The 24,373-nt window shown below is 38.0% G+C and overlaps 1 protein-coding gene and 1 pseudogene across 1 annotated transcript; both read left to right on the forward strand.

Annotated features, from left to right (window-relative positions):
• The first annotated feature begins 22 nt into the window (after nucleotides 1-22).
• Nucleotides 23-5,215, forward strand: LOC127432536 (cytokine receptor common subunit gamma-like; annotated as a pseudogene).
• A 140-nt stretch (nucleotides 5,216-5,355) lies between these two features.
• LOC127432535 (cytokine receptor common subunit gamma-like) lies at nucleotides 5,356-11,658 on the forward strand. Its single transcript, XM_051683738.1, has 8 exons — nucleotides 5,356-5,521; nucleotides 6,380-6,470; nucleotides 6,546-6,718; nucleotides 6,827-6,966; nucleotides 7,294-7,462; nucleotides 7,733-7,832; nucleotides 9,879-9,975; nucleotides 10,176-11,658. The coding sequence occupies exons 1-8, from the start codon at nucleotides 5,449-5,451 to the stop codon at nucleotides 10,410-10,412; spliced, it is 1,080 nt and encodes a 359-aa protein (XP_051539698.1). The 5' UTR covers nucleotides 5,356-5,448; the 3' UTR covers nucleotides 10,413-11,658.
• Nucleotides 11,659-24,373: the final 12,715 nt, after the last annotated feature.

Genomic DNA, 24,373 nt, shown 5'->3' on the forward strand with positions numbered 1-24,373 from the left:
TGTGAACAGGAAATATGTCACATACGTCAGCCCACAAAGAGTAAAGATATGTTTTGGTTAAAACGGGGAAGATACAGACACGGAAAAAACAGTCGAGTTATGTAACTCTGTCCAAGATGATGTTACTGTTTTTCAGTCTTTTCCTTTGGAACATTCCTTCATTTGCATCTCCTGAATCATCTGTGCCACGTGAGTATCCTACCATTATGCCATTTTCAAAACAAAATGTGTTCTTTTATGTAGCTTTCATGTAAGATTATGTTGTCCTTTAAAATTATTTGAATACTTAGCTAGTATTTAAAAAGAAATAAGTGATTCCCTAATAACAAAACAGAGTAGGGCGTTTTGTCATTTTATGAATTTCTTTCTTTTCTTGATGAGTTTTCAATGTTCTTTGATACTCCGGAAGTGACATGCTTCAGCATGTTAAGGTTAAACTGTTAACATTGTTATTAGTTAACAGTTAATAGAGGGCCTCGATACCCTTTAGACAGATGATTTCATCAGTAAAATAGGTATATAACCTTCAGAGCATTGTGAAATTCATGGCAACCTGTTGCCTATGAGTAAGTACAGAGTTCAGACATTTAGTTACCAACATGTCTAACCGATGTTGTGTGGCCATGATGTGCATAGGCAACATGAGTTTAGAACTTTTTCAGTTTATTTTTTCATACAAATAAGGACCAAATCTGAACTCTTCCAGGTACTCTTCACTTAGACCTTCATTCAGTTGAGATTTTGAAAATTCTAATCAGTAACATTGCACAGAAAAGCGTATTTTATGGAGAAATAATCAATTTCCTGTCAAAGTTCTCTGAAGGGGAATAAACTGACAAGCACTTCCTCTACTGAAAAACAACATGCTTACACGCTGAAACAGTGTGAAATCTATATATGATAGAATATTCATAGAAACAGAAATTAAGGTTTCTAGAAATTGTATCAAAGCCAATCTTCATTTAAATTTTGCATGAATGTTCCAAATAATACGTGCCTGTTGTTTGTTATTGTCTTAAAGCCATTGTTTCTCTCATCTTTACCCAGAGATTAACTGCCTTATCATAAATCTGGAATATGTTAATTGCACATGGGATGACAATGGGACCCAAAAGTACAATTACAGTTTCAAGAGCATGTAAGTTAAACACAAACACAAATACGTGTACTTTTGAATTCATATTTCAGGACTAACACATGTAATTTATTATAGGTTTTCATATCATCAAACTCTGGAGTGTTCTAAATATCACAAGATTAACAACATTAACGTGGGCTGCATGATTCCCTACAAAGAAACACAACGGTTCAATACGTTAAGCACATGGCTGTATCATGACAACGGTAGATTGATGACAGAGCAGAAACATGAACTGAAATATAGTGGTATGTCAGCTCTTGGAAAACTGTCGTTCATATTTTTGTATTTCGACAATAATGTATGGAAAGCAAAAATGGCTCATGAATTGACACATTTACTGTGTTGCTAATTAGTGAAGCTTTACCCTCCGTATAACCTGTCTGTGGTGGAGAAAAAGATGCTGAACTGTGGCTGTACTGGAATGTTACGGGACACAACAGCATTTGCATTGAGAGCCAAGTTCGCCACAAGACAGACAACAAGGATTGGCAGGTAAAAAGGAGTTTTATGAGTTACACGGGTAGATACAGTGGCATCAGATATATTTGGACACTGAAGCCACACTTGAGGCACTTAAGTCACTTGAACCTAACGTTATTTTTGTGGAAGTTTACTTGTTATCTTTCTTCCAAATAAATGCCACTTGGTTTGAAAATGTGTTAAGTAATTCATACATTCATACATTTTTAAGCATGACTAAAGTGTCCGTTTACTCTTTGAGGGCCTATATTGATCTATATTGTCATCATGCTTCTCACCTTAAGTTGTGACAGATAATAACTGAACATGTGACATGGTTAAATTCTTCTCTCTCCCTAGAACAAAAAGCCAAGCATCAAGAACTCCTACAGCTTACCTTTTCCTTCAAAAAAACAATACGAGTTCCAGATCAGGGCTCGGATATCGTCATCCTGCGGAGAGTCCAAGTTTTGGAGTGATTGGAGTAAGACTGTGTACTGGGGAACTTTAAAGCCTAATAATGACACAGGTACTGCACACGTTTGATGTAGACTATACCTTGTCTTTATTACAAGATCTGCTCTCAGTACCTTATCTGCCCAGTGTGCATCAATTTAACAGATCAACAGATACCATGATGAAAAGACCAATTCAGATCATTCATTTTCATGCTGATCTAGGTGTTGGACCAATACAGCCATGCTTTTCACCAGCTAAATTTAGCTGGTAGTCAGCTGACTGTTTATGACGTAAAAACAATAGCTTTGGCATTAATGGCAACTCTCTGTATTTTTCCCAGAAAGTCCAGTTACCATGTCTGTGATGGCATTGGTGCTGTATACAGTGGGAGCCACAGTAATGCTTGTCATACTTTCCTGCTTGCTGGTCCACAGCGAGAGGTTAGTGCCTGAAACTTCTTATTCAGAGTCCCACAAATTCTAAAAAAGTTATAAAAAGAATAGTTCACCTAAAAATGAAAATTCTGTCATTACTTTCCCTCAGTTTCAAACCTGTATGCTGTTATTGAAACACAGAGAAATTTTTACGCAGAAGAATCTTTACGCAGCTCTTGTCGCACATTGAAAGTTTATAGTGACTGTGGCTGTCAAGCCCCAAAAAAGACAAAACCCCTCAAAAAAGCACCTTAAAAGTAGTCCATAAGGCTGCATGGACTATATTCCGAGTCTCAAATTTAAGTGATTATTCACTAATATTCCTGCCCTTTCCCGAAGCTTACACCTAACCTGTATTCTGTAATAAACTTCGAAATTTGTTGTTCTATGGCAAGAGCTGTTTAATGATTCTTTGAAAATTACTACATCTGTGTTGTATGTAAAAAAAATAACAATTTACTGGTTTAGAATTGCATGAGGGTCAATAAATAATGACAGAATGTTCCATTTTGGTGAACTATTCCTTTACCTGTCTTCCACACTAAAAGTCTCCTCAACCTACAGTATATGTGCAATGTCAATATATAACATTTAATTTTCCATTTTAGGTTAAGGATAATCCTAATACCAGTAGTGCCAAATGCAGGCCGAAATGTAAGCAAATACCTTACGGATCTTTTTGACAACTATGATGGCAATGTAGAGGTAAGTGTCTATCTGTATTCTTTCAGTCACCTCATTACCAATGGCACCATGAATGATTTACATTTTTCCAAAAATACAAGTAGGCAACCATGTTTAAATCAGTTTCTTAATTGACAGTGGCAAAGCACTATGCAGAAAAAGAGAGACCTGACCCCAAAGTCAACACGTCTACATTTCTTTTATTTTTGTTTTCCATACAGAAATGGCTTTCCATCTCCAAAGATCTGGAGAAAGGCTTCAAACCCAATTTTACAGAACGTGCCTGCCCTGTGCGTGAGTACAGAATAGTGTCTCAGTCAAGCAGTGACCTCTCAATCCCAACAGACATGTCATCAGATTACCAATGCATGCAGAGCTACTCATCGGCCTCCACCATACCTGGACCTGCTGAAAACCCACAAACCCAGGCTCAATCTCAAGTGGATAATCCAGTCTAGACAACGTTCTGTTTATCTGAGGGATTTACTATACAGCAGTAACTGTTGATCTGAAAGTGTAGGTAAGCTTAGGCAGTTAAAATTTAGAAATAAGTTTTGGCTCATGCAGCTCTTCATAGGTTAGTGAAAAGAAACGTATTTCTTTTTACAGACTTATTAATGAAATCCAGTCAAGTCCAGTATTGGTAATGTCCATTATTATTTGTTTCTGCTGGGGGGATTTTATTCCCGACAAGTGAATTGATTATTATTCCAAATCTACATTTAAAAACCTTCGTGCAACACATTATCTAAAATCAACTTACAAAATTGCACAGTCAAGGCACTTTTCAAGCAAAGGAGCTATTTAATGTATGTCTTATTTGTTATAATTTTCTGCTATTTGACTATTATAGTCATTTTTCATTGGTACGATGATGAATAAGTTTTAAGCAATGATGAAATCATTTTTACTGTTGTACAATGATGTGCTTTAAGGTCACTCACCGATTCTTGGCTCATTCGAGTTGTAATTTGAAAACTGCTCCAGACAATTCCCAGGCCAAAATTTAATATGTATTTATTTTTATTTTTTTTACAAATGAATGCTATTTTTGAATCATGCTGCTGCAAATGAGGAAAGAGGTCAGTGTTATGTCATTTTTGTACTTTCTTTGTTATGACAGTCTGTATAAGACAAAAATATGAATGTAATTTTTAAGGTGATGTAGCATAGTGTTTAAAAGCTCTGGAGTGGAAATCAAAAGAGTTTGTAGGTTTGAACTTGTGGCAGTCTATGAACTGTCACCATTTTGTCCTTGAACAATGCACTTCACCTCTGGTTGCTCCAGGTGGACTGTACCTGTATGACATATAATATACACAGCTTTGGACAAGGGCATAGATTTGGCTTGAACATTGGGGGGTTGCAGCATGAAGCGTTTTATTTTGGGGGGGGGGGCTGTACTTGTTTAACCCAACTTTAAGCTTCTAATGAGTAACTGAGCATCTATGAACTTCTCTTTGATTTGGCACACCGAATTCTGCATGTGCTCTTTATACGTATTTCCAACTAAAGTGGATGAAATGCTATAGATGCATCACAGACATAGATTAAGAATATATGTACTGTATATAGCACTAAAACTTTGGAAATATTACATTGTGAAATCATGTACAAGAAATGAATATGAGATTTGTAATGGTATTAAAAATGACATGGCTCTGTATATATCCTAATTAAAAAACAGTTCATCACTAAAATAGTTTATGACCAAGTTCATTTGCTTTATTGAAATAGAGAATCTACGCGGTAGTTGCCAAAAGTAATTTTGTGCACAGGATTGCCCTCTCTGTTTACAAATGTTTGAAAGCTGTCAATTCTGATGTGAATAAGTTGTGTTGCTGTACTCAACTCTTGCACAATGTCTAAGCAAAGGCCAGATTTTTTTATTTAGCTTCATTAGAATGTATATGCTTATTGTTTATATACATTATATTAGTATTGCTTATTTTAGGGTTTAAATAATAAACTGGATAGGTATTATGGAAAAGTGTTAAAAAAAAAAAAAAAAGGGTGAAATAAAATGTGATTGATAACACATTGGAGTAATATTTTGGGCTGGGTATTACATTGTAATTCCTCATCTTTTACACACTAAAGTAGCATTCAACAATTCGTTTAATAGTTGGCCTCTCTAAAAAAAAATGTGGCTTCTTGTGAACAGGAAATATGTCACATACATCAGCCCACAAAGAGTAAAGATATGTTTTGGTTAAAACGGGGAAGATACAGACACGGAAAAAACAGTCGAGTTATGTAACTCTGTCCAAGATGATGTTACTGTTTTTCAGTCTTTTCCTTTGGAACATTCCTTCATTTGCATCTCCTGAATCATCTGTGCCACGTGAGTATCCTACCATTATGCCATTTTCAAAACAAAATGTGTTCTTTTATGTAGCTTTCATGTAAGATTATGTTGTCCTTTAAAATTATTTGAATACTTAGCTAGTATTTAAAAAGAAATAAGTGATTCCCTAATAACAAAACAGAGTAGGGCGTTTTGTCATTTTATGAATTTCTTTCTTTTATTGATGAGTTTTCAATGTTCTTTGATACTCCGGAAGTGACATGCTTCAGCATGTTAAGGTTAAACTGTTAACATTGTTATTAGTTAACAGTTAATAGAGGGCCTCGATACCCTTTAGACAGATGATTTCATCAGTAAAATAGGTATATAACCTTCAGAGCATTGTGAAATTCATGGCAACCTGTTGCCTATGAGTAAGTACAGAGTTCAGACATTGAGTTACCAACATGTCTAACCGATGTTGTGTGGCCATGATGTGCATAGGCAACATGAGTTTAGAACTTTTTCAGTTTATTTTTTCATACAAATAAGGACCAAATCTGAACTCTTCCAGGTACTCTTCACTTAGACCTTCATTCAGTTGAGATTTTGAAAATTCTAATCAGTAACATTGCACAGAAAAGCGTATTTTATGGAGAAATAATCAATTTCCTGTCAAAGTTCTCTGAAGGGGAATAAACTGACAAGCACTTCCTCTACTGAAAAACAACATGCTTACACGCTGAAACAGTGTGAAATCTATATATGATAGAATATTCATAGAAACAGAAATTAAGGTTTCTAGAAATTGTATCAAAGCCAATCTTCATTTAAATTTTGCATGAATGTTCCAAATAATATGTGCCTGTTGTTTGTTATTGTCTTAAAGCCATTGTTTCTCTCATCTTTACCCAGAGATTAACTGCCTTATCATAAATCTGGAATATGTTAATTGCACATGGGATGACAATGGGACCCAAAAGTACAATTACAGTTTCAAGAGCATGTAAATTAAACACAAACACAAATACGTGTACTTTTGAATTAATATTTCAGGACTAACACATGTAATTTATTATAGGTTTTCATATCATCAAACTCTGGAGTGTTCTAAATATCACAAGATTAACAACATTAACGTGGGCTGCATGATTCCCTACAAAGAAACACAACGGTTCAATACGTTAAGCACATGGCTGTATCATGACAACGGTAGATTGATGACAGAGCAGAAACATGAACTGAAATATAGTGGTATGTCAGCTCTTGGAAAACTGTCGTTCATATTTTTGTATTTCGACAATAATGTATGGAAAGCAAAAATGGCTCATGAATTGACACATTTACTGCGTTGCTAATTAGTGAAGCTTTACCCTCCGTATAACCTGTCTGTGGTGGAGAAAAAAGATGCTGAACTGTGGCTGTACTGGAATGTTACGGGACACAACAGCATTTGCATCGAGAGCCAAGTTCGCCACAAGACAGACAACAAGGATTGGCAGGTAAAAAGGAGTTTTATGAGTTACACGGGTAGATACAGTGGCATCAGATATATTTGGACACTGAAGCCACACTTGAGGCACTTAAGTCACTTGAACCTAACGTTATTTTTGTGGAAGTTTACTTGTTATCTTTCTTCCAAATAAATGCCACTTGGTTTGAAAATGTGTTAAGTAATTCATACATTCATACATTTTTAAGCATGACTAAAGTGTCCGTTTACTCATTGAGGGCCTATATTGATCTATATTGTCATCATGCATCTCACCTTAAGTTGTGACAAATAATAACTGAACATGTGACATGGTTAAATTCTTCTCTCTCCCTAGAACAAAAAGCCAAGCATCAAGAAATCCTACAGTTTACCTTTTCCTTCAAAAAAACAATACGAGTTCCAGATCAGGGCTCGGATATCGTCATCCTGCGGAGAGTCCAAGTTTTGGAGTGATTGGAGTAAGCCTGTGTACTGGGGAACTTTAAAGCCTAATAATGACACAGGTACTGCACACGTTTGATGTAGACTATACCTTGTCTGTATTACAAGATCCGCTCTCAGTACCTTATCTGCCCAGTGTGCATCAATTTAACAGATCAACAGATACCATGATGAAAAGACCAATTCAGATCATTCATTTTCATGCTGATCTAGGTGCTGGACCAATACAGCCGTGCTTTTCACCAGCTAAATTTAGCTGGTAGTCAGCTGACTGTTTATGACGTAAAAACAATAGCTTTGGCATTAATGGCAACTCTCTGTATTTTTCCCAGAAAGTCCAGTTACCATGTCTGTGATGGCATTGGTGCTGTATACAGTGGGAGCCACAGTAATGCTTGTCATACTTTCCTGCTTGCTGGTCCACAGCGAGAGGTTAGTGCCTGAAACTTCTTATTCAGAGTCCCACAAATTCTAAAAAAGTTATAAAAGGAATAGTTCACCCAAAAATGAAAATTCTGTCATTACTTACCCTCATGTCATTTCAAACCTGTATGCTGTTATTGAAACACAGAGAAATTTTTATGCAGAAGAATCTTTACACAGCTCTTGTTGCACATTGAAAGTTTATAGTGACTGTGGCTGTCAAGCCCCAAAAAAGACAAAACCCCTCAAAAAAGCACCTTAAATGTAGTCCATAAGGCTGCATGGACTATATTCCGAATCTCAGATTTAAGTGATTATTCACTAATATTCCTGCCCTTCCCCGAAGCTTACACCTAACCTGTATTCTGTAATAAACTTCGAAATTTGTTGTTCTATGGCAAGAGCTGTTTAATGATTCTTTGAAAATTACTACATCTGTGTTGTATGTAAAAAAAATAACAATTTACTGGTTTAGAATTGCATGAGGGTCAATAAATAATGACAGAATGTTCCATTTTGGTGAACTATTCCTTTACCTGTCTTCCACACTAAAAGTCTCCTCAACCTATATGTGTGTAAGACTGACACAGAATTGTTTGCATTACTTCCGGGATATTCAAAGAATTCTGCGAGAACCAACGTCACAAAACTCTCACACAGAGGAGCATCTCCACCTGAGAAAACAAACCCTACTGATTGGGGACCATAAAACGCAATTCACACTCACATCTGCTCTCTCTCTCTCTCTCACCTCAGGTCACCTTAAGGACACTAAAAACTAAGTTATGACTTATCCTGTTCTGTAATGTAAAAGGTTTTCTGATCATACATGTTTGGTATCATTCAAGAGGTCTCAGTGCGACTAGTAAAACGGTCTCATTCCTTTTCAGCAAAGTCAAATCACAAGTAAGATTTAAGAACTTAATAAAATACAGTATCCTATCCGGGGCATGCCCCTCCCAAGTCTCACACAGAGACCAGATGCTGTATGCAGATTAGGTGTATTCTTTGTAAACATCAAACAACCTACTCAATCAAAGGTTGACTTACAACTCCCTAAATTATAAACCAAATCCTAAATAACACCAAACACACACATCTGAAATAACAATGGAATCGTTTGGTACTTAAGGAGGGATGGCAGAGAAGCTCGGGGAATCTGCAAATCAGATCTCCCATGCTTCGTCGTTTGCATGTAGTTTTTTCACTACCAGGTAATTGCAACTTGTATTTCTTATGTTTGGTAAATGTTTGAATGGAATACAACTTTAAATATATTATTATGTTTGGTTCACTGATAGCTTTGAGTTTGATTTATTATTTTAATTGGATTGTTTGAATGTATTACTATTACCTGGTAAATAAATTGTTATTATGATTCATTCTGAAGGACTGTTTTCTAGTATATTTCTTGTTAACTACAAATCTATGGTCAGAGTTGGCTTAATTAAGCTACTTCAGAAGTAACCCATTAGTTAAGTATGTAAGAGGCTAAACGGTAAACCGAGAATCTATAATAGATCTTAGCCAAGTAGAATTAAATGGGAATACTAAATGTAGGACCGAGAACCTGTAAAACAGGACTTAATTGACTGGGGTTAAACGGTGAACCGAGAATCTATTATAGAACTTAGCCAAATAAGACTAAACGGATAAAGCCGAGAAACTATATGGACTTAGTCTAAAACTTACTAATATCTGAAACTGATGAATTTGTAGTTAAAAGGACCTGTGTCTGACCAGCACAGGACCCACATAACATTGAAGTAACAAATGCAGTCTAGAAGAGAGAATTACTAAAATTCAGAGCATAGATACATCAAGGAGGTTTTTCATAATTGGAGTCAGATGAAATAAAGAAAAGAATTAATGATAAGATTAATAAAAAACAGGAACTCAAATCAAATAATCTAAGTATTATTTAATGTCGCGCACGATAAGACAGAACACGCAAGAGACCTTCAGCCACGCCATTGGATACCATCCTTGGGCCAGTGGGTGACTTCCCCCTTACATGTGCAATGTCAATATATATCATTTAATTTTCCATTTTAGGTTAAGGATAATCCTAATACCAGTAGTGCCAAATGCAGGCCGAAATGTAAGCAAATACCTTACGGATCTTTTTGACAACTATGATGGCAATGTAGAGGTAAGTGTCTATCTGTATTCTTTCAGTCACCTCATTACCAATGGCACCATGAATGATTTACATTTTTCCAAAAATACAAGTAGGCAACCATGTTTAAATCAGTTTCTTAATTGACAGTGGCAAAGCACTATGCAGAAAAAGAGAGACCTGACCCCAAAGTCAACACGTCTACATTTCTTTTATTTTTGTTTTCCATACAGAAATGGCTTTCCATCTCCAAAGATCTGGAGAAAGGCTTCAAACCCAATTTTACAGAACGTGCCTGCCCTGTGCGTGAGTACAGAATAGTGTCTCAGTCAAGCAGTGACCTCTCAATCCCAACAGACATGTCATCAGATTACCAATGCATGCAGAGCTACTCATCGGCCTCCACCATACCTGGACCTGCTGAAAACCCACAAACCCAGGCTCAATCTCAAGTGGATAATCCAGTCTAGACAACGTTCTGTTTATCTGAGGGATTTACTATACAGCAGTAACTGTTGATCTGAAAGTGTAGGTAAGCTTAGGCAGTTAAAATTTAGAAATAAGTTTTGGCTCATGCAGCTCTTCATAGGTTAGTGAAAAGAAACGTATTTCTTTTTACAGACTTATTAATGAAATCCAGTCAAGTCCAGTATTGGTAATGTCCATTATTATTTGTTTCTGCTGGGGGGATTTTATTCCCGACAAGTGAATTGATTATTATTCCAAATCTACATTTAAAAACCTTCGTGCAACACATTATCTAAAATCAACTTACAAAATTGCACAGTCAAGGCACTTTTCAAGCAAAGGAGCTATTTAATGTATGTCTTATTTGTTATAATTTTCTGCTATTTGACTATTATAGTCATTTTTCATTGGTACGATGATGAATAAGTTTTAAGCAATGATGAAATCATTTTTACTGTTGTACAATGATGTGCTTTAAGGTCACTCACCGATTCTTGGCTCATTCGAGTTGTAATTTGAAAACTGCTCCAGACAATTCCCAGGCCAAAATTTAATATGTATTTATTTTATTTTTTTTTACAAATGAATGCTATTTGTGACTCATGCTGCTGCAAATGAGGAAAGAGGTCAGTGTTATGCCATTTTTGTACTTTCTTTGTTATGACAGTCTGTATAAGGCAAAAATATGATTGTAATTTTTAAGGTGATGTAGCATATGTTTAAAAGTTTAAAAGCTCTGGAGTGGAAATCAAAAGAGTTTGTAGGTTTGAACTTGTGGCAGTCTATGAACTGTCACCATTTTGTCCTTGAACAATGCACTTCACCTCTGGTTGCTCCAGGTGGACTGTACCTGTATGACATATAATATACACAGCTTTGGACAAGGGCATAGATTTGGCTTGAACATTAGGGGGTTGCAGCATGAAGCATTTTAGGGGGAGGGGGGGGGGGGCTGTACTTGCTTGTTTTGATTATTGGGGAGGTTACCTACCCACCCCCCACCCCCCTGGAATCTACCCCACTGGCTTTGGATAAAACCTCTGTTACATTACATGCATATATGGCTAGTTTCACACAGTCAGTTTAACTGTATGTCCTAATGATGTGAATTGTACTTTTAGATTATTCTGATGTGAACCATTTCTTCTATGACTAAATCTTATTCCTGACTCTTGTCCTTTTCCTCTACATTCCACTCTACATATTTGAAAATGGATTGTATTACATATATAAAACATTTTTTTTACATACACTGTTGGCCAAAAGTTTGTAATAATGTACAGATTTTGCTGTTTTGGAAGGAAATTGGTACTTTAATTCACCAAAGTGGCATTCAACTGATCACATCAAGTATAATCAGGACATTACTGATGTAAAAAAAACAAAAAACAAATAAAACAGCACCATCACTATTTGAAAAATATCAGTTTTGATCAAATCTATACAGGCCCCATTTCCATCAGCTATCACTCCAACACCTTATCCTTGAGTAATCATGCTAAATTGCTAATCTGGTACTAGAAAATCACTTGCCATTATATCAAACACAGCTGAAAGCTATTTGGTTTGTTAAATTAAGGTTAACATTGTCTTTTTGTATGTTTTTGAGTTGCCACAGTATGCAATAGACTGCCACGTCTTAAGGTCAGTATTACATCAAAAATTGACAAAAAAGAAAGAGCTTTCTCTAGAAACCAAGTAGCCTTCATGTTTTGAGGAATGAAGAATATACAATGCTTGAAATTTAAGATTTCATACAAAGGTGTATACTACAGTCTTCAAAGACAAAGGACAACTGACTCTAACAAGGACAGAAAGAGATGTGGAAGGCCAGATGTACAACTAAACAAGAGGATAAGTACATCAGAGTCTCTAGTTTGAGAAATAGATACCTCACATGTCCTCAGCTGACAGCTTCATTGATTTCTACCCACACAACACCAGTTTCATGTACAACAGTAAAGAGAAGACTCAGGGGTGCAGGCCTTATGGGAAGAATTGCAATTGTTTCTTGGAAACAGAAAAACAAAAAGAAAAGGTTAGAGTGGGCAAAGAAACACAGACATTGGACAACAGATAATTGGAAAAGAGTGTTATGGATCTTAACCCCATTGAGCAGTTGTGGGATCAGCTAGACTGTAAGGTCTGTGAGAAGTGCCTGACAAGACAGCCACATCTATGGCAAGTGCTACAGAAGTGTGGGGTGAAATGTCACCTCAAATGCCAAGGATCTGCAAAGCTGTCATTGCTGCACGTGGAGGATTTTTTTTTTTTTTTTATTAATTTTTTTTATCGATTCATAAATTAACACAAGAAATACAACAACATCTATATAATGAATCAAAAACTTTTAACATTAAACCCCCGCTATATCCCCTCCCCCTACCAAACTCTCAAACCACCCTGACCCCCCCACGAACACCCCTGTGGTCAATAGAATATAGACACACACACACAGAAAACTAAAACAACAACATAAAATAACATACAATAATCAAGTATAATAATAATAATAAAAAAAAAATAAAAAAATGTTAAATTACTCCCTCCACCGCCCCACCTCGAGATTCCCTCAAAAATGCTAAATAATTGCCCCATTTCTTATTGTAAGTTTCCCTAATCCCCATCCTAATACTTGACCCCTCCTCGAAGGCAGCCACCCTCCCTATCTCCGCGCACCACTCCGGGAACGAGGGTGCTCCATCCGACTTCCAACTCCTTAAAATAACCTGTCTACCAATCATCACACCGGTCAAAACCCAGACCTTCATGTGCTTATCTACCAAATCCATGACCTCCCTATCACCCAAAATACAGAGTCTGGGGCAGAACAAGACCTGAGTGCCCAACACATCACACACAAAACTTTGCACCTTCAGCCAAAATTCTTGGATCTTAAGGCACCCCCAAAAAACATGGATGGTGTCTCCATCTTCAGTATGGCATCGCCAGCAGATGGGTGTGTCTTTAAGACCAAGCCTATACAATCTAGAGGGGGTCCAATAAAATCTATGTAAAATCTTAAATTGCATAAGGCGAGCCCTTGCATCTCTAGATGCAGGCTTTGTTTTTTAGAATCCTTGCCCACACTCCCTCCTCCAATACCAAGTTTAAATCTTTCTCCCATAATCTTTTGAGAGAATTTAAAGCTCGGTCCCCCAGACTCTGAATTAACAAGGAGTAATACACTGATGCCTCATGACCCTTCCCAAAAGCAGCAATCACCACTTCCAGAGTATCTGCCGCTCTAGGGGGGTGTATGCTACTCCCAAAAACAGAGCAGAGCAGGTGGCGCAGCTGTAAATACTTATAAAACTGAGATCTGGGAATCCCAAAATGTTGAACTAAATTTTCAAAAGATCTCAATACTCCACCCTCATATAGGTCACCAAGTGCATTAACCCCCTCACAATCCAATCTGACCAACAGAAAGGGGACTTATTAATGCATAGTTTAGGGTTCTGCCATATGCTCGAGGCAACATTTAAATAAATATCAGAATTAAACACTCTGGACACTTTTGTCCATATCGAGTGTAAATGCAAAATAACGGGGTGCGACTTAACCTCTCCAGTTAGTTTAATCGAAAGGCTTTGCAGTGGCGAGATAGGGGTAAGAACTTCCTTTTCAATACAAAACCAGGGAGGGGCTCTCTCAGGTGGAAGTGACCAATGAACCAAATGTCTAAAACTGAATGCATAATAATAAAATAAAATCTTGGGTAGGCCTAACCCACCTTTGTCAATCGGCCTATGTAATTTACTGAAATTTAACCTGGGACACTTACCATTCCAAATGAAGGACTTCACTATGCTATCAAATTGCTTAAAATAAGAGAGAGGGACATCTACAGGGAGAGATTGTAGCAGATAGTTAAATTTTGGAATGCAATTCATTTTAATGACATTAACCTTCCCAATCATCGATGTGTAATAAAGCCCACCTGTCTACATCATTCGAAAACCTTTTTATTAAGGGATCAAAATTAACTCTAACTAAATCAGAAAAATTTGCTGGGAATAAAATTCCCAAATACTTAATTCCCTGTTTGGGCCACATGAAGGTGCCCGGCTGGAAAGCCGTTACTGGACAGTATGCTGTCAAAGCCAAAGCTTCGGATTTAGACCAATTGACTCTGTATCCTGAGAATTTGGAAAAGGAGTTAATAATTTTGTGGAGGCAAGGCATGGATCTAGTGGGGTCAGAGACGAATAATAAAATATCATCTGTGTAAAGCAGAAGCTTATGCGCTACACCTCCCGCCGTCACCCCTGGAAAATCATCCTCCTTTCTTATCGCGGCTGCTAATGGTTCCAGGGCAAGACAGAACAATAATGGGGAAAGAGGGCAACCCTGCCGGGTGCCCCTATCCAGAGTAAAATAATCAGAAATTAACCCATTTGTTTGTACCGCTGCTACAGGGTGTCTATAAAGTAACTTAATCCAACCAATAAATGTATTCCCAAACCCATACCTTTCCAAAATCTTGAAAAGATAATCCCATTCTACCATATCAAATGCCTTTTCGGCGTCAAGAGAGATGGCAGCAACAGGAGATTGTTCATTTGCTACTGACCACATGATATTGATGAAACGCCTAATATTATCAGAAGAACTACGGCCTCAAATAAACCCCACCTGATCTATATGTATAAGAGATGTCATAACTTTATTTAATCGATTAGCCAGAATTTTGGACAAAATTTTTACATCTAACTGGATCAGCGAAATTGGGCGGTAACGTTTACACTCGCTTGGATCTTTGTCCTTTTTAAGAATCAGACTGATCCAGGCTTGTGTCATGGTTGGAGGAAGCTTTCCAATTTTTAATGAATCAGTATAAACTTCTAACAAAAGTGGCGCCAGTTCTGTAGCATAAGATTTGAAAAACTCAGCGGCCCTGGAGCCTTGCCTGTAGGCAGGGACTTAATTACCTCATCAAGCTCCTCCAAGGTTATCTCAGAATCAAGAGAGTTTTTTTGCTCATTCGTCAGTTTAGGGAGTTCTAATGGTTCCACAAAGTTCCTAATATCTTCATCAGTAGACGAAGACGTGGACCTATAGAGATCAAGATAGAACTCTTTAAAAGCATTATTAATATCAATAGCCGAGGTAAATATTTCACCACAAGCAGATTTCACTAAGGGAATGATAGAAAAAGACTCTCTCTGCTTTATATATCTAGCCAAAAGTTTTCCTGCTTTATCACCTGACTCAAAGTATGACTGTCTTGCCCTGAATAACCAAAACTCCACTTCCTGTGACAGAATAGTATTATATCTCTCAGTTCTCTGAGGCCATCAGATGACATACGGCGCTTCAGCTCTGCCTCTGCACTTTTAATATTTCCTTCCAACTCCACGAGTTCTCGTGCTTTGGATTTTTTGATGAATGAGGCATACTGTATGATCCAAACCCTAAGAACCGCCTTAAGTGCCTCCCAAGCCACGCCCACAGAGGATACCGAGGACCAGTTGGTCTCCATATAAACACTGATTTCAGTCTTTAACATTTGTTGGAAATCAGGATTTTGCAAAAGGGATACATTAAAGCGCCAACTATATGATTTATTTTTCTCTATATGTTGCATCACCTTTAAACTCACCAGAGCATGATCCGAGACTAAGATATTTCCAATTGAGCAATCAACAACAGATGAAATAAGGGATTTTGATATTAAAAAAAAAATCTATTCTAGAGTAAATCTTGTGGACTGATGAAAAAAATGTATAGTCCCTACCAGATGGGTTCAAAAGTCTCCAAATGTCTGTAAGACCAAGATTTTTACACATCCTATGAAGTGTCAGTGTTGCTCTAGGGGGTTTACACACTTTTGCTACACTATGATCAAGCACTAAGTCCATCAAAAGATTAAAGTCTCCTCCCAATATTATATCATGAGGGGTGCCAACAGTTTGCAACATCCCTTCAAGATCTATAAAAAAACCATGATCATCAGCGTTAGGTGCGTAAATATTAGCCAAAATCAACCTTTGCCCTTGAATTTCAGCTAAAACAATAATTACTCTTCCTAATTTATCTATAATCTGTTTGAGAAATTTGAATTTGTAGATGTTTATTTACCAATATAATGACTCCCTTGCTCTTACTTGAGCCAACACTAAAGAAAACATGTCCACCCCATATCTTCCCAAATTTTTCAGCTTCCTGCGGGGAAAGATGTGTTTCTTGAAGAAACACTATATCATATTTCTTACGTTTAAGAAAAGTAATAACCTTCCTTCTTTTTATGGGGTGACCCAACCCATTCACATTCCATGTGGAGAGAGATAGTACACTCATATTAACATTTGACATTTTGATATAGAAGAAAAAATTAACTGTGTGTCAAAAACAAAATTATATAGACCACATTCCCCAATAGTGAAACAATCAACCCCCGAACAAAACAAACAGAAAAAAGAAAAACGTGCGCATTAACCCCGCGCACGACAGCGCCAACCGGCGACAATCCCTTTAAATTCAAAAGGTCCATGAACGCCCACGAGTTCCCACGACAACTTTGCCATCGGATTGCACAATTTTGCCTCACAAATTTGTGAGGCAAAATTACATAACAGAAAATACTTTGTAAAATAAACCCAGTCAATAGGAAGAATGAACACTAAGAACGTGTAGATTCATTCACAGAACTGTTTTAAAGGTGTGATCTTCCGCAAGACAAATTCCAGCTGATATAAAACCGTTCATATTCCTCGGACAGACAAACGAATGTTCAGTGAGCCAGCTGTTATGAGTTCAGCAGATGACGTAATCATTCCAATGTCCCATAAAAAAAAATAAAAAAAAACTCAACAAAACAAACTACAGCCAGCAGGAGGAATAAGCACGAAGAATGAACAGATTAGTCCACAGCTGTTCCAAGGAGTGTTATTCAATAGAACAAGCTCCAGCCGCTAGGCGGAACCAATACAAAAAGAAACAACACCGGCATCCCGGTTCCCCGGATGGTCGAGTCAATTCACTCGGAGGCTGCAAAAAAGTATATACCATGACTTACATAATCCGTCGGCTTCATAAAAAACATCCTTTGTGTGAGCAGCATGTAGATATTTTGCAGTCATCCGTAGTGTCCATTCTCAATCTGTCTGGGAACTTCAATGCAAAAGTAATCTTTTATCAATGCAAAAGTTTCTTTAAGGAAAAGTGTTATTCATAAAACAAGCTCCAGCCGCTCGGCGGAGCCAACACAAAAAATCCAAAATGTCGCCCAGCATCCTCAAGAGTTAGTACAGCGAGTCAGGCCCACTCACATGAGAAACATCCAATGGTTTACTCAGTCATTGATTCTATAAAAGACATTGCCAGATTTGGACATGTGAATACTTTGCGACCGACCTTCGTTTCTATTCTCAGTTTGGCAGGAAACATCAGAGCAAATGAGATGTTTTTCTGATGTAAGAGTTTCTTACATTCCTTGAACCGATCGCATTTCTCTCTTGTCGAACTCGCAAAGTCCGGGAACAAGAAAATATTACGGTTCTTCCAAGAAAGCTTCCCTTTGCTCCTCGCCTGGCGCAACACAAGATCTTTATCGGATGATCTCAGAAATCTGGCCAGAATCGATCTGGGCCTGTCTCCCTCAGCAGATCTGTGAGACGGGACTCTGTGAGCTCGCTCAATTTCCAGCTTGTGGCCTGTTATGTCGAGTAGACTCGGGAAAAACTCGTCTAGGAATTTCACCATATCTCTGCCCTCCTCAAGCTCAGGAATTCCAACAATTCGAATGTTATTCCTGCGGCTTCTATTTTCAAGATCTTCAAGTTTTTCAAGGAGATGTTCCAGATCAACTTTGGTCGCGGGTGGATTCAACATCAGTCACTCTTGTACCTAACTCGGAGAATTTTTTTTCCATCGCCGTGATCGATCAACGTATTACAGCGAGATCCTCCAAGTCAGCAAGAATCTTCGTCAACATCACCGACATATTGGACAACTGATGCTGGATCTCCTCTCTCGCCGCGCCATCCAAATCGAGTCCCCAGTCTGTAGGCCTGTCGGGGCTTTCATCCTGAACACGCAAGTGTCTTTTAATGTCTCCCGAGCCCGAGGATTTTGACTTCTTTGCCATGTTTTGCAACAAAGGGCAAATGTGTAACTGGGTGTAACAAATTTCACCAGATTATAACATGAGAATAATCGAAAATTCAGCAAAGTGCGCAGAGCTCGTCGCTCACACGTCTGCTCCTTGCATGGCGTCCAGGGTGTCCACCCGTGGAGGATTTTTTAATGAGAACTCTTTGAAGTAGTTATTTTTTTAAAATTGTAATAGTAATTTTTCACATTATTAATGTTCTGACTATACACTGATCAGCTGAAAGCCACTTTGGGAAATAAAAGTACCAATTTCTTTCCATAAGAGCAAAATCTGTACATTATTCCAAACTTCTGGCCGCCAGAGTATGTACTTGTTTTATGTGTTATGTACATCACGTCTTGGGAAAATGTTTGGATATAAAATGATAGCTTAAATTAAACAACGTGAAAGCCACTGTAGTACAAATATTATCCTTGGTATGTACAGTATGTTGCTGAAATGTCTATTTGATGTGTGCATCTTCATCTGGGAGATATATTTTTTAGTGTTTCAACTAAACACTAAAAATCAGCAACAAATTGATCAAATGTTCACTGTCATATGTAAAAATGACATACAGCAGATGTTTCTGGGACATTTAGGATTTTATCAGTTTTTTAATCTGATTTTAATCTGTATTTGGTTTTTATTATATATATATATATATATATATATATATATATATATATATATATATATATATATATATTAATTAGATGTTTGTTTACAAAAATGATGCTTTGAATAGAATGTAACCTTCACGGATATTTAAAAGACATAAAAAAAAAAAAAAAAATAGTCAGCTGAAGACATTTAAACTGTTTATTAACCAGATACTTCTACAATCATTCAAAGAGGTCTTAGTCACAAGTTTGACAGAGTAGATTATTAGGAAGCTACTCAAAAATTACTATTATTAAATACCAATCATAGTAAACAGATAAATGTTTTTGAGCGTACGACTGCAGCAACAGAGCGTAACATATCTGGTCCTCTATATGACTAGAACATAATCTCTAAATCAATTTTTTCTTAAGATGAATTATATTACGGGAGCGGGCTGGGTAGCTCAGCGAATATTGATGCTGACTACCACCCCTGGAGTCATGAGTTCAAATCCAGGGTGTGCTGAGTGACTCCAGCCAGGTCTCCTAAGCAACCAAATTGGCCCGGTTGCTAGGGAGGGTAGAGACATATGGGGTGACCTCCTTGTGGTTGCAATTAGTGATTCTCACTCTCAATGTGGCGCGGTAAGTTGTGCGTGGATCGCGGAGAATAGCATGAGCCTCCACATGCGGAGTCATGCACAATAAGCCACATGATAAGATGCGCGGACTGACGGTCTCAGAAGTGGAGGCAACTGAGACTTGTCCTCCGCCACCCGGATTGAGGTGAGTAACCGCGCCACCACGAGGACCTACTAAGTAGTGGGAGAAAAGGGGATTAAAAAAAAGGTAGTAAAAAAAAAAAGTAATTTCCCCTGAAATTCACACAGGTGTTTTAGCAGAGTAACTGGTGTAGTTCATAAAATTAATTATGGACATGTTCCACAAAGTTTGATAACCAGAAAGTGCTCAAATACTTTTGTCTTAATTTTGAACAATATATCTATTTTCAGTTGAAACTGAACAAACTTGTTTTTGTGGAATACTTTGTTTGTTTGAAAGTGTACATGAGTTATCTTTCTTCCAAATAAATGTCACTTGGTTTGAAAATGTGTTATGTAATTCAGACATTCATACATTTTTAAGCGGACTTAGGGTTAGTTCACCCAAAGATAAAATTCACTCATGATTTACTTACATTTAAGCCATCCCAGATGTGTATGACTTTCAGATTTCAGCTCAGTTTGTCCATACAATGGATGAAAATGGGTGCCATTAGTCTGCTGGCTGTTTGACGATCCAAAAGGCATATTTAGGCAGCATAAAAGTGATCTACATGACTTCAGCCGATCAATTAATGTCTTCTAAAGCAAACCAATAGGTTGGTGTAAGAAACAAATCGATAATTAAAATGTTTTTAACTTTAAATCGTTGCTTCCACCTAGCGCTGTATTTCTATTTGAAATTAACTAACTCTCGTTAGTTCCGACTTCTCGCATGAATGCGCCATTGCACTTGCATCACTGATGCATCAATTGTTGGCAGGAAGTAGGGGTGAAAATAGGACATTTCATCATGATACGATCTTATCTCGATTCTCTCGGCCTGCGATCCGATATTTGCCAATACTTCAAAGTCTGCCAGATACGATTTGATTCGATTCAGAGCCCTGCGATCAGTATTCCGATATTATGTGCCTATTTTACACAATCAGTAAAAATGTTTTGCCCTCAAATGCAACCAAAATATAATTTGAATATTTTATCGAGCTCTCAGAAAAGTGCAAATTTAGTATCTACATTGGGACATCCACAACAAAATAAGGTACTTCAGATGTTGAAAAAAATTATACAGATAATAATATAAAAATAACGTCACACACAAGTGATCATCAATCATTTGATTACAGCTAATTTTTCAGTTCAACCAATTCAAAATACTTACATACCCATGACTTGTTTCCAACTATCTGTGCTATCTGTGGTTTTCTTGGCTACAACTTCCACAGTTGTAATGAAAAATTATGTTCCAGTTAACTGGGATAAATGTTAGTAAAAGTGTTGATGTATTGATGTGTAAAGTCTTATAACTGATGCTAGTGCTGGGCAGCATGTGCTTTCTCTTTCCCTCATTAGTGCTGTTCAGAATGTCGGCGTTGTCAAGATGTTTTACATGATGGTTGAACTGCTCCATTGTACATTAAAATAGCAAATTCTCATGTAAAATTCAAATGGGTCGCATGCGCAACGATGTAGATGGAAGCCCGAATTAATCGTGCATGTGAGCCGCTCTGCGTTTGTCACGAGAGCTCGCATTTTAAATAGCGCCCGGTTGACGTGCACACACGGATAGCAGAGAGCAATTTGGCTTCACAGACCCCGCGCACATCCTTGTCCCACATGAAATGTGTATTTAGCGCTCATAAAGTGAAATAATAAGGTTGCTTCATCGCCTGACGGAAATGCCTACGGACATGGCTGACATGATTGTATTTAAATAAAGGTGCATCTTGGATGTCATGTGTCGCCATGCGAGGATCGGACGTGTGAACGGCGAGCTCTGCGCACTTTGCTGGTTTTAATACTTTTAATGACATAAACCAGTGAAATTTGATACACTCTGTTCCATAACTGTTCTAGGAGGACAATATGTCAAAGAATTCAAAATCCTCAGGCTCTGGAGACATTAAAAGACACTTACATGTTCAAGCTGACGACCCTGAGTAGGCCACAAGCCTAGGAGTCGACTTTGACGGGGAGGTGCGGGAAATGCGGCGAGAGATGCTGAACATGTCGGCAATGCTGATGAAGGTTGTTGCTGACTTGGAGAATCTTGCTGTGATACGTCGATTGATCACTGCCATGGAGGTGAAGTTCACTGATGTGGTTACAAGAGTGGGGGATGTCGAGAAATGGATCGATTATCTGGAGTCATCAGGACAGGGAATTATCTGCTTATCCGCTAGCGACCAAGGTGGATTTGGAGCATGTCTGGGAGAAGTTGGAGGACATGGAGAACCGTAGCCGGCTGAATAATGTCTGTATCATCGGAGTCCCTGAGGGAGTAGAGGGACAGGATATGGTGAAGTTCCTGGATGGGCTCCTTCTGAATGTGCTCAACATAGCAGGCCATAAGCTGGAAACCGAGCGAGCTCACAGGGTTCCTGCCCAGCGGTCCTCGGAGGGAGACAGGCCCCGATCAATTCTGGCCAAATTGATGAGATCATCCGATAAGGATTTTGTGTTACGCGAGGCAAGGAGTAAAGGAAGGCTTTCTTGGAAGAAGAAAGCATTTTCTTGTTCCCAGACTTTGCGAATTCGACAAGAGAAAAATGTGATCGATTCAAGGAATGCAAGAAACATTTACATCAGTGGAAGGTCCCTTTTGCACTGATATTCCCGGCCAAATTGAGAATAGATGCTAAGGATGGCCATAAAACATTCACATGCCCACAGCAAGTGATGTCCTTCATCAAGTCAATGGAGTGAGTAAGTCATGTTGTACTTACGTTGCAGCCGAGTGGGCCGGCTCACTGAACATTCGCTTGACTGTTTGAGGAATCTGCGCACTCTTTTTGTGCTGGTTCCGCCTAGTGGCTGGGGTTTATTTTGTAGAGTAATACACCTTTAGGACAGTTTTATGGATGAAACTACACGCTCTTTGTGCTTATTCTGCCTATTGGCTGGAGTTTGTTTTATAGATTATCTTTTGCTGTGTAATTCTGTCACACTAAATTTGCATGGAAACACCGGACTTGAGCAATCCGATGGCAAGGTTGTCGCAGAGGTTCTCGTAGGCATGCATGGACTGTTTGAGTTTGGAGGGATGGACGCCAGTTGGCACTGTCGTGCGTGGGGTTAATGCGCACATTTTTCTTTTTTCTGTTTGTTTTGTTCTGGGGGATGTTCAGGTTTTGATTGTCACAATGAAGTGTTGGAATGTGGTCTTTATAATCTTGTTTTTGACACACAATCTATTTTTTGTCAAAAAGTCAAATGTTAATATGAGTGGATTGTCTCTCCACATGGAATGTGAATGGGTTGGGGTACCTCATGAAAAGAAGGAAGGTTATTTATCTTCTTAAGTGTAAGAAATATAGATAATATAGTGTTTCTTCAAGAAATGCACCTTTCTCCTCAGGAAGCTGAAAAATTTGGGAAGATATGGGGTGGGCATGTTTTATAGTGCTGCCTTGAGTAAGAGCAGGGGAATCATTACACTTATTCAAACATCTACAATTCAAATGTCTCAAACAGATTAAAGATAAATTAGGAAGACTCATTATTGTTTTAGCTGAAATTCAGGGACAAAATCTTATTTTGGCTAATATTTATGCACCTAATGTGGATGATTAGGGCTTTTTTATAGATCTTGAAGGGATGTTGCAAGCCGTTGGCACCCCTCATGATATAATATTGGGAGGAGACTATAATCTTTTGATGGACTCAGTCCTTGATCAAAGTAAAGCAGAAGTGTGCAAGCCCCCTAGAGCAACATCGACGCTTCACAGGATGTGTAAAAATCTTGGTCTTACAGATATTTGGAGACTTTTGAACCCATCTGGGAGGCGCTATGCATTTTTTTCAACAGTCCACAACATTTACTCTAGAATATATATATTTTTTTATATATATCTATGTCCCTTATTTCATCAGTTGCTGATTGCTCAATTAGAAACATTATAGTCTCAGATCATGTCCTGCTGTGTTTAGAGGTGTTGCCACATATGGAGAAAAAGAAATCATATAGTTGGTGCTTTAATGTATCCCTTTTGCAAAATCCTGAATTCCAACAAATGCTAAAGGCTGAAATCAATGTCTATATGAAGACCAACTGGTCTTCAGTATCCTCTGTGGGCATGGCTTGGGAGGCACTTAAGGCAGTTCTTAGGGGCCAGATCATACTCTATGCGTTATTCACCAAAAAATCCAAAGCACAAGAACTCGTGGATTTGGAAGGGAATATTAAAAGTGCAGAGGCAGACCTGAAGTGCTAAATGTCATCTAATGGCCTCAGGGAACTGACCCGATTGAAATACAGATACAATACTATTTTGTCGCAGAAGGTGGAGTTTTGGCTATTCAGGGCAAGACAGTCATACTTTGAGTCAGGGGACAAGGCAGGGAAACTCCTGGCTAGATATATAAAACAGAGAGAGTTTTTTTCTACCATTCCCTCAGTGAAATCTGCTGGTGGTGAAATACTTACCTCAGCCACTGATATTAATAATGCTTTTAAAGAATTCTATCTTGATCTCTAT

The sequence above is a fragment of the Myxocyprinus asiaticus genome, chromosome 42 (assembly GCF_019703515.2).
Source record: "Myxocyprinus asiaticus isolate MX2 ecotype Aquarium Trade chromosome 42, UBuf_Myxa_2, whole genome shotgun sequence".
In the NCBI taxonomy this organism is placed as follows: Eukaryota; Metazoa; Chordata; class Actinopteri; order Cypriniformes; family Catostomidae; genus Myxocyprinus; species Myxocyprinus asiaticus.

What these genes read in the sequence shown, in the direction of transcription:
- LOC127432535 (XM_051683738.1), top strand. Translation starts at nt 5,449, where the DNA reads ATGATGTTACTGTTTTTCAGTCTTTTCCTTTGGAACATTCCTTCATTT. An exon ending in AATTACAGTTTCAAGAGCAT is followed by an intron (nt 6,471 to 6,545) that starts GTAAATTAAACA and finishes AATTTATTATAG; the next exon opens with GTTTTCATATCATCAAACTC. An exon ending in ACATGAACTGAAATATAGTG is followed by an intron (nt 6,719 to 6,826) that starts GTATGTCAGCTC and finishes GTTGCTAATTAG; the next exon opens with TGAAGCTTTACCCTCCGTAT.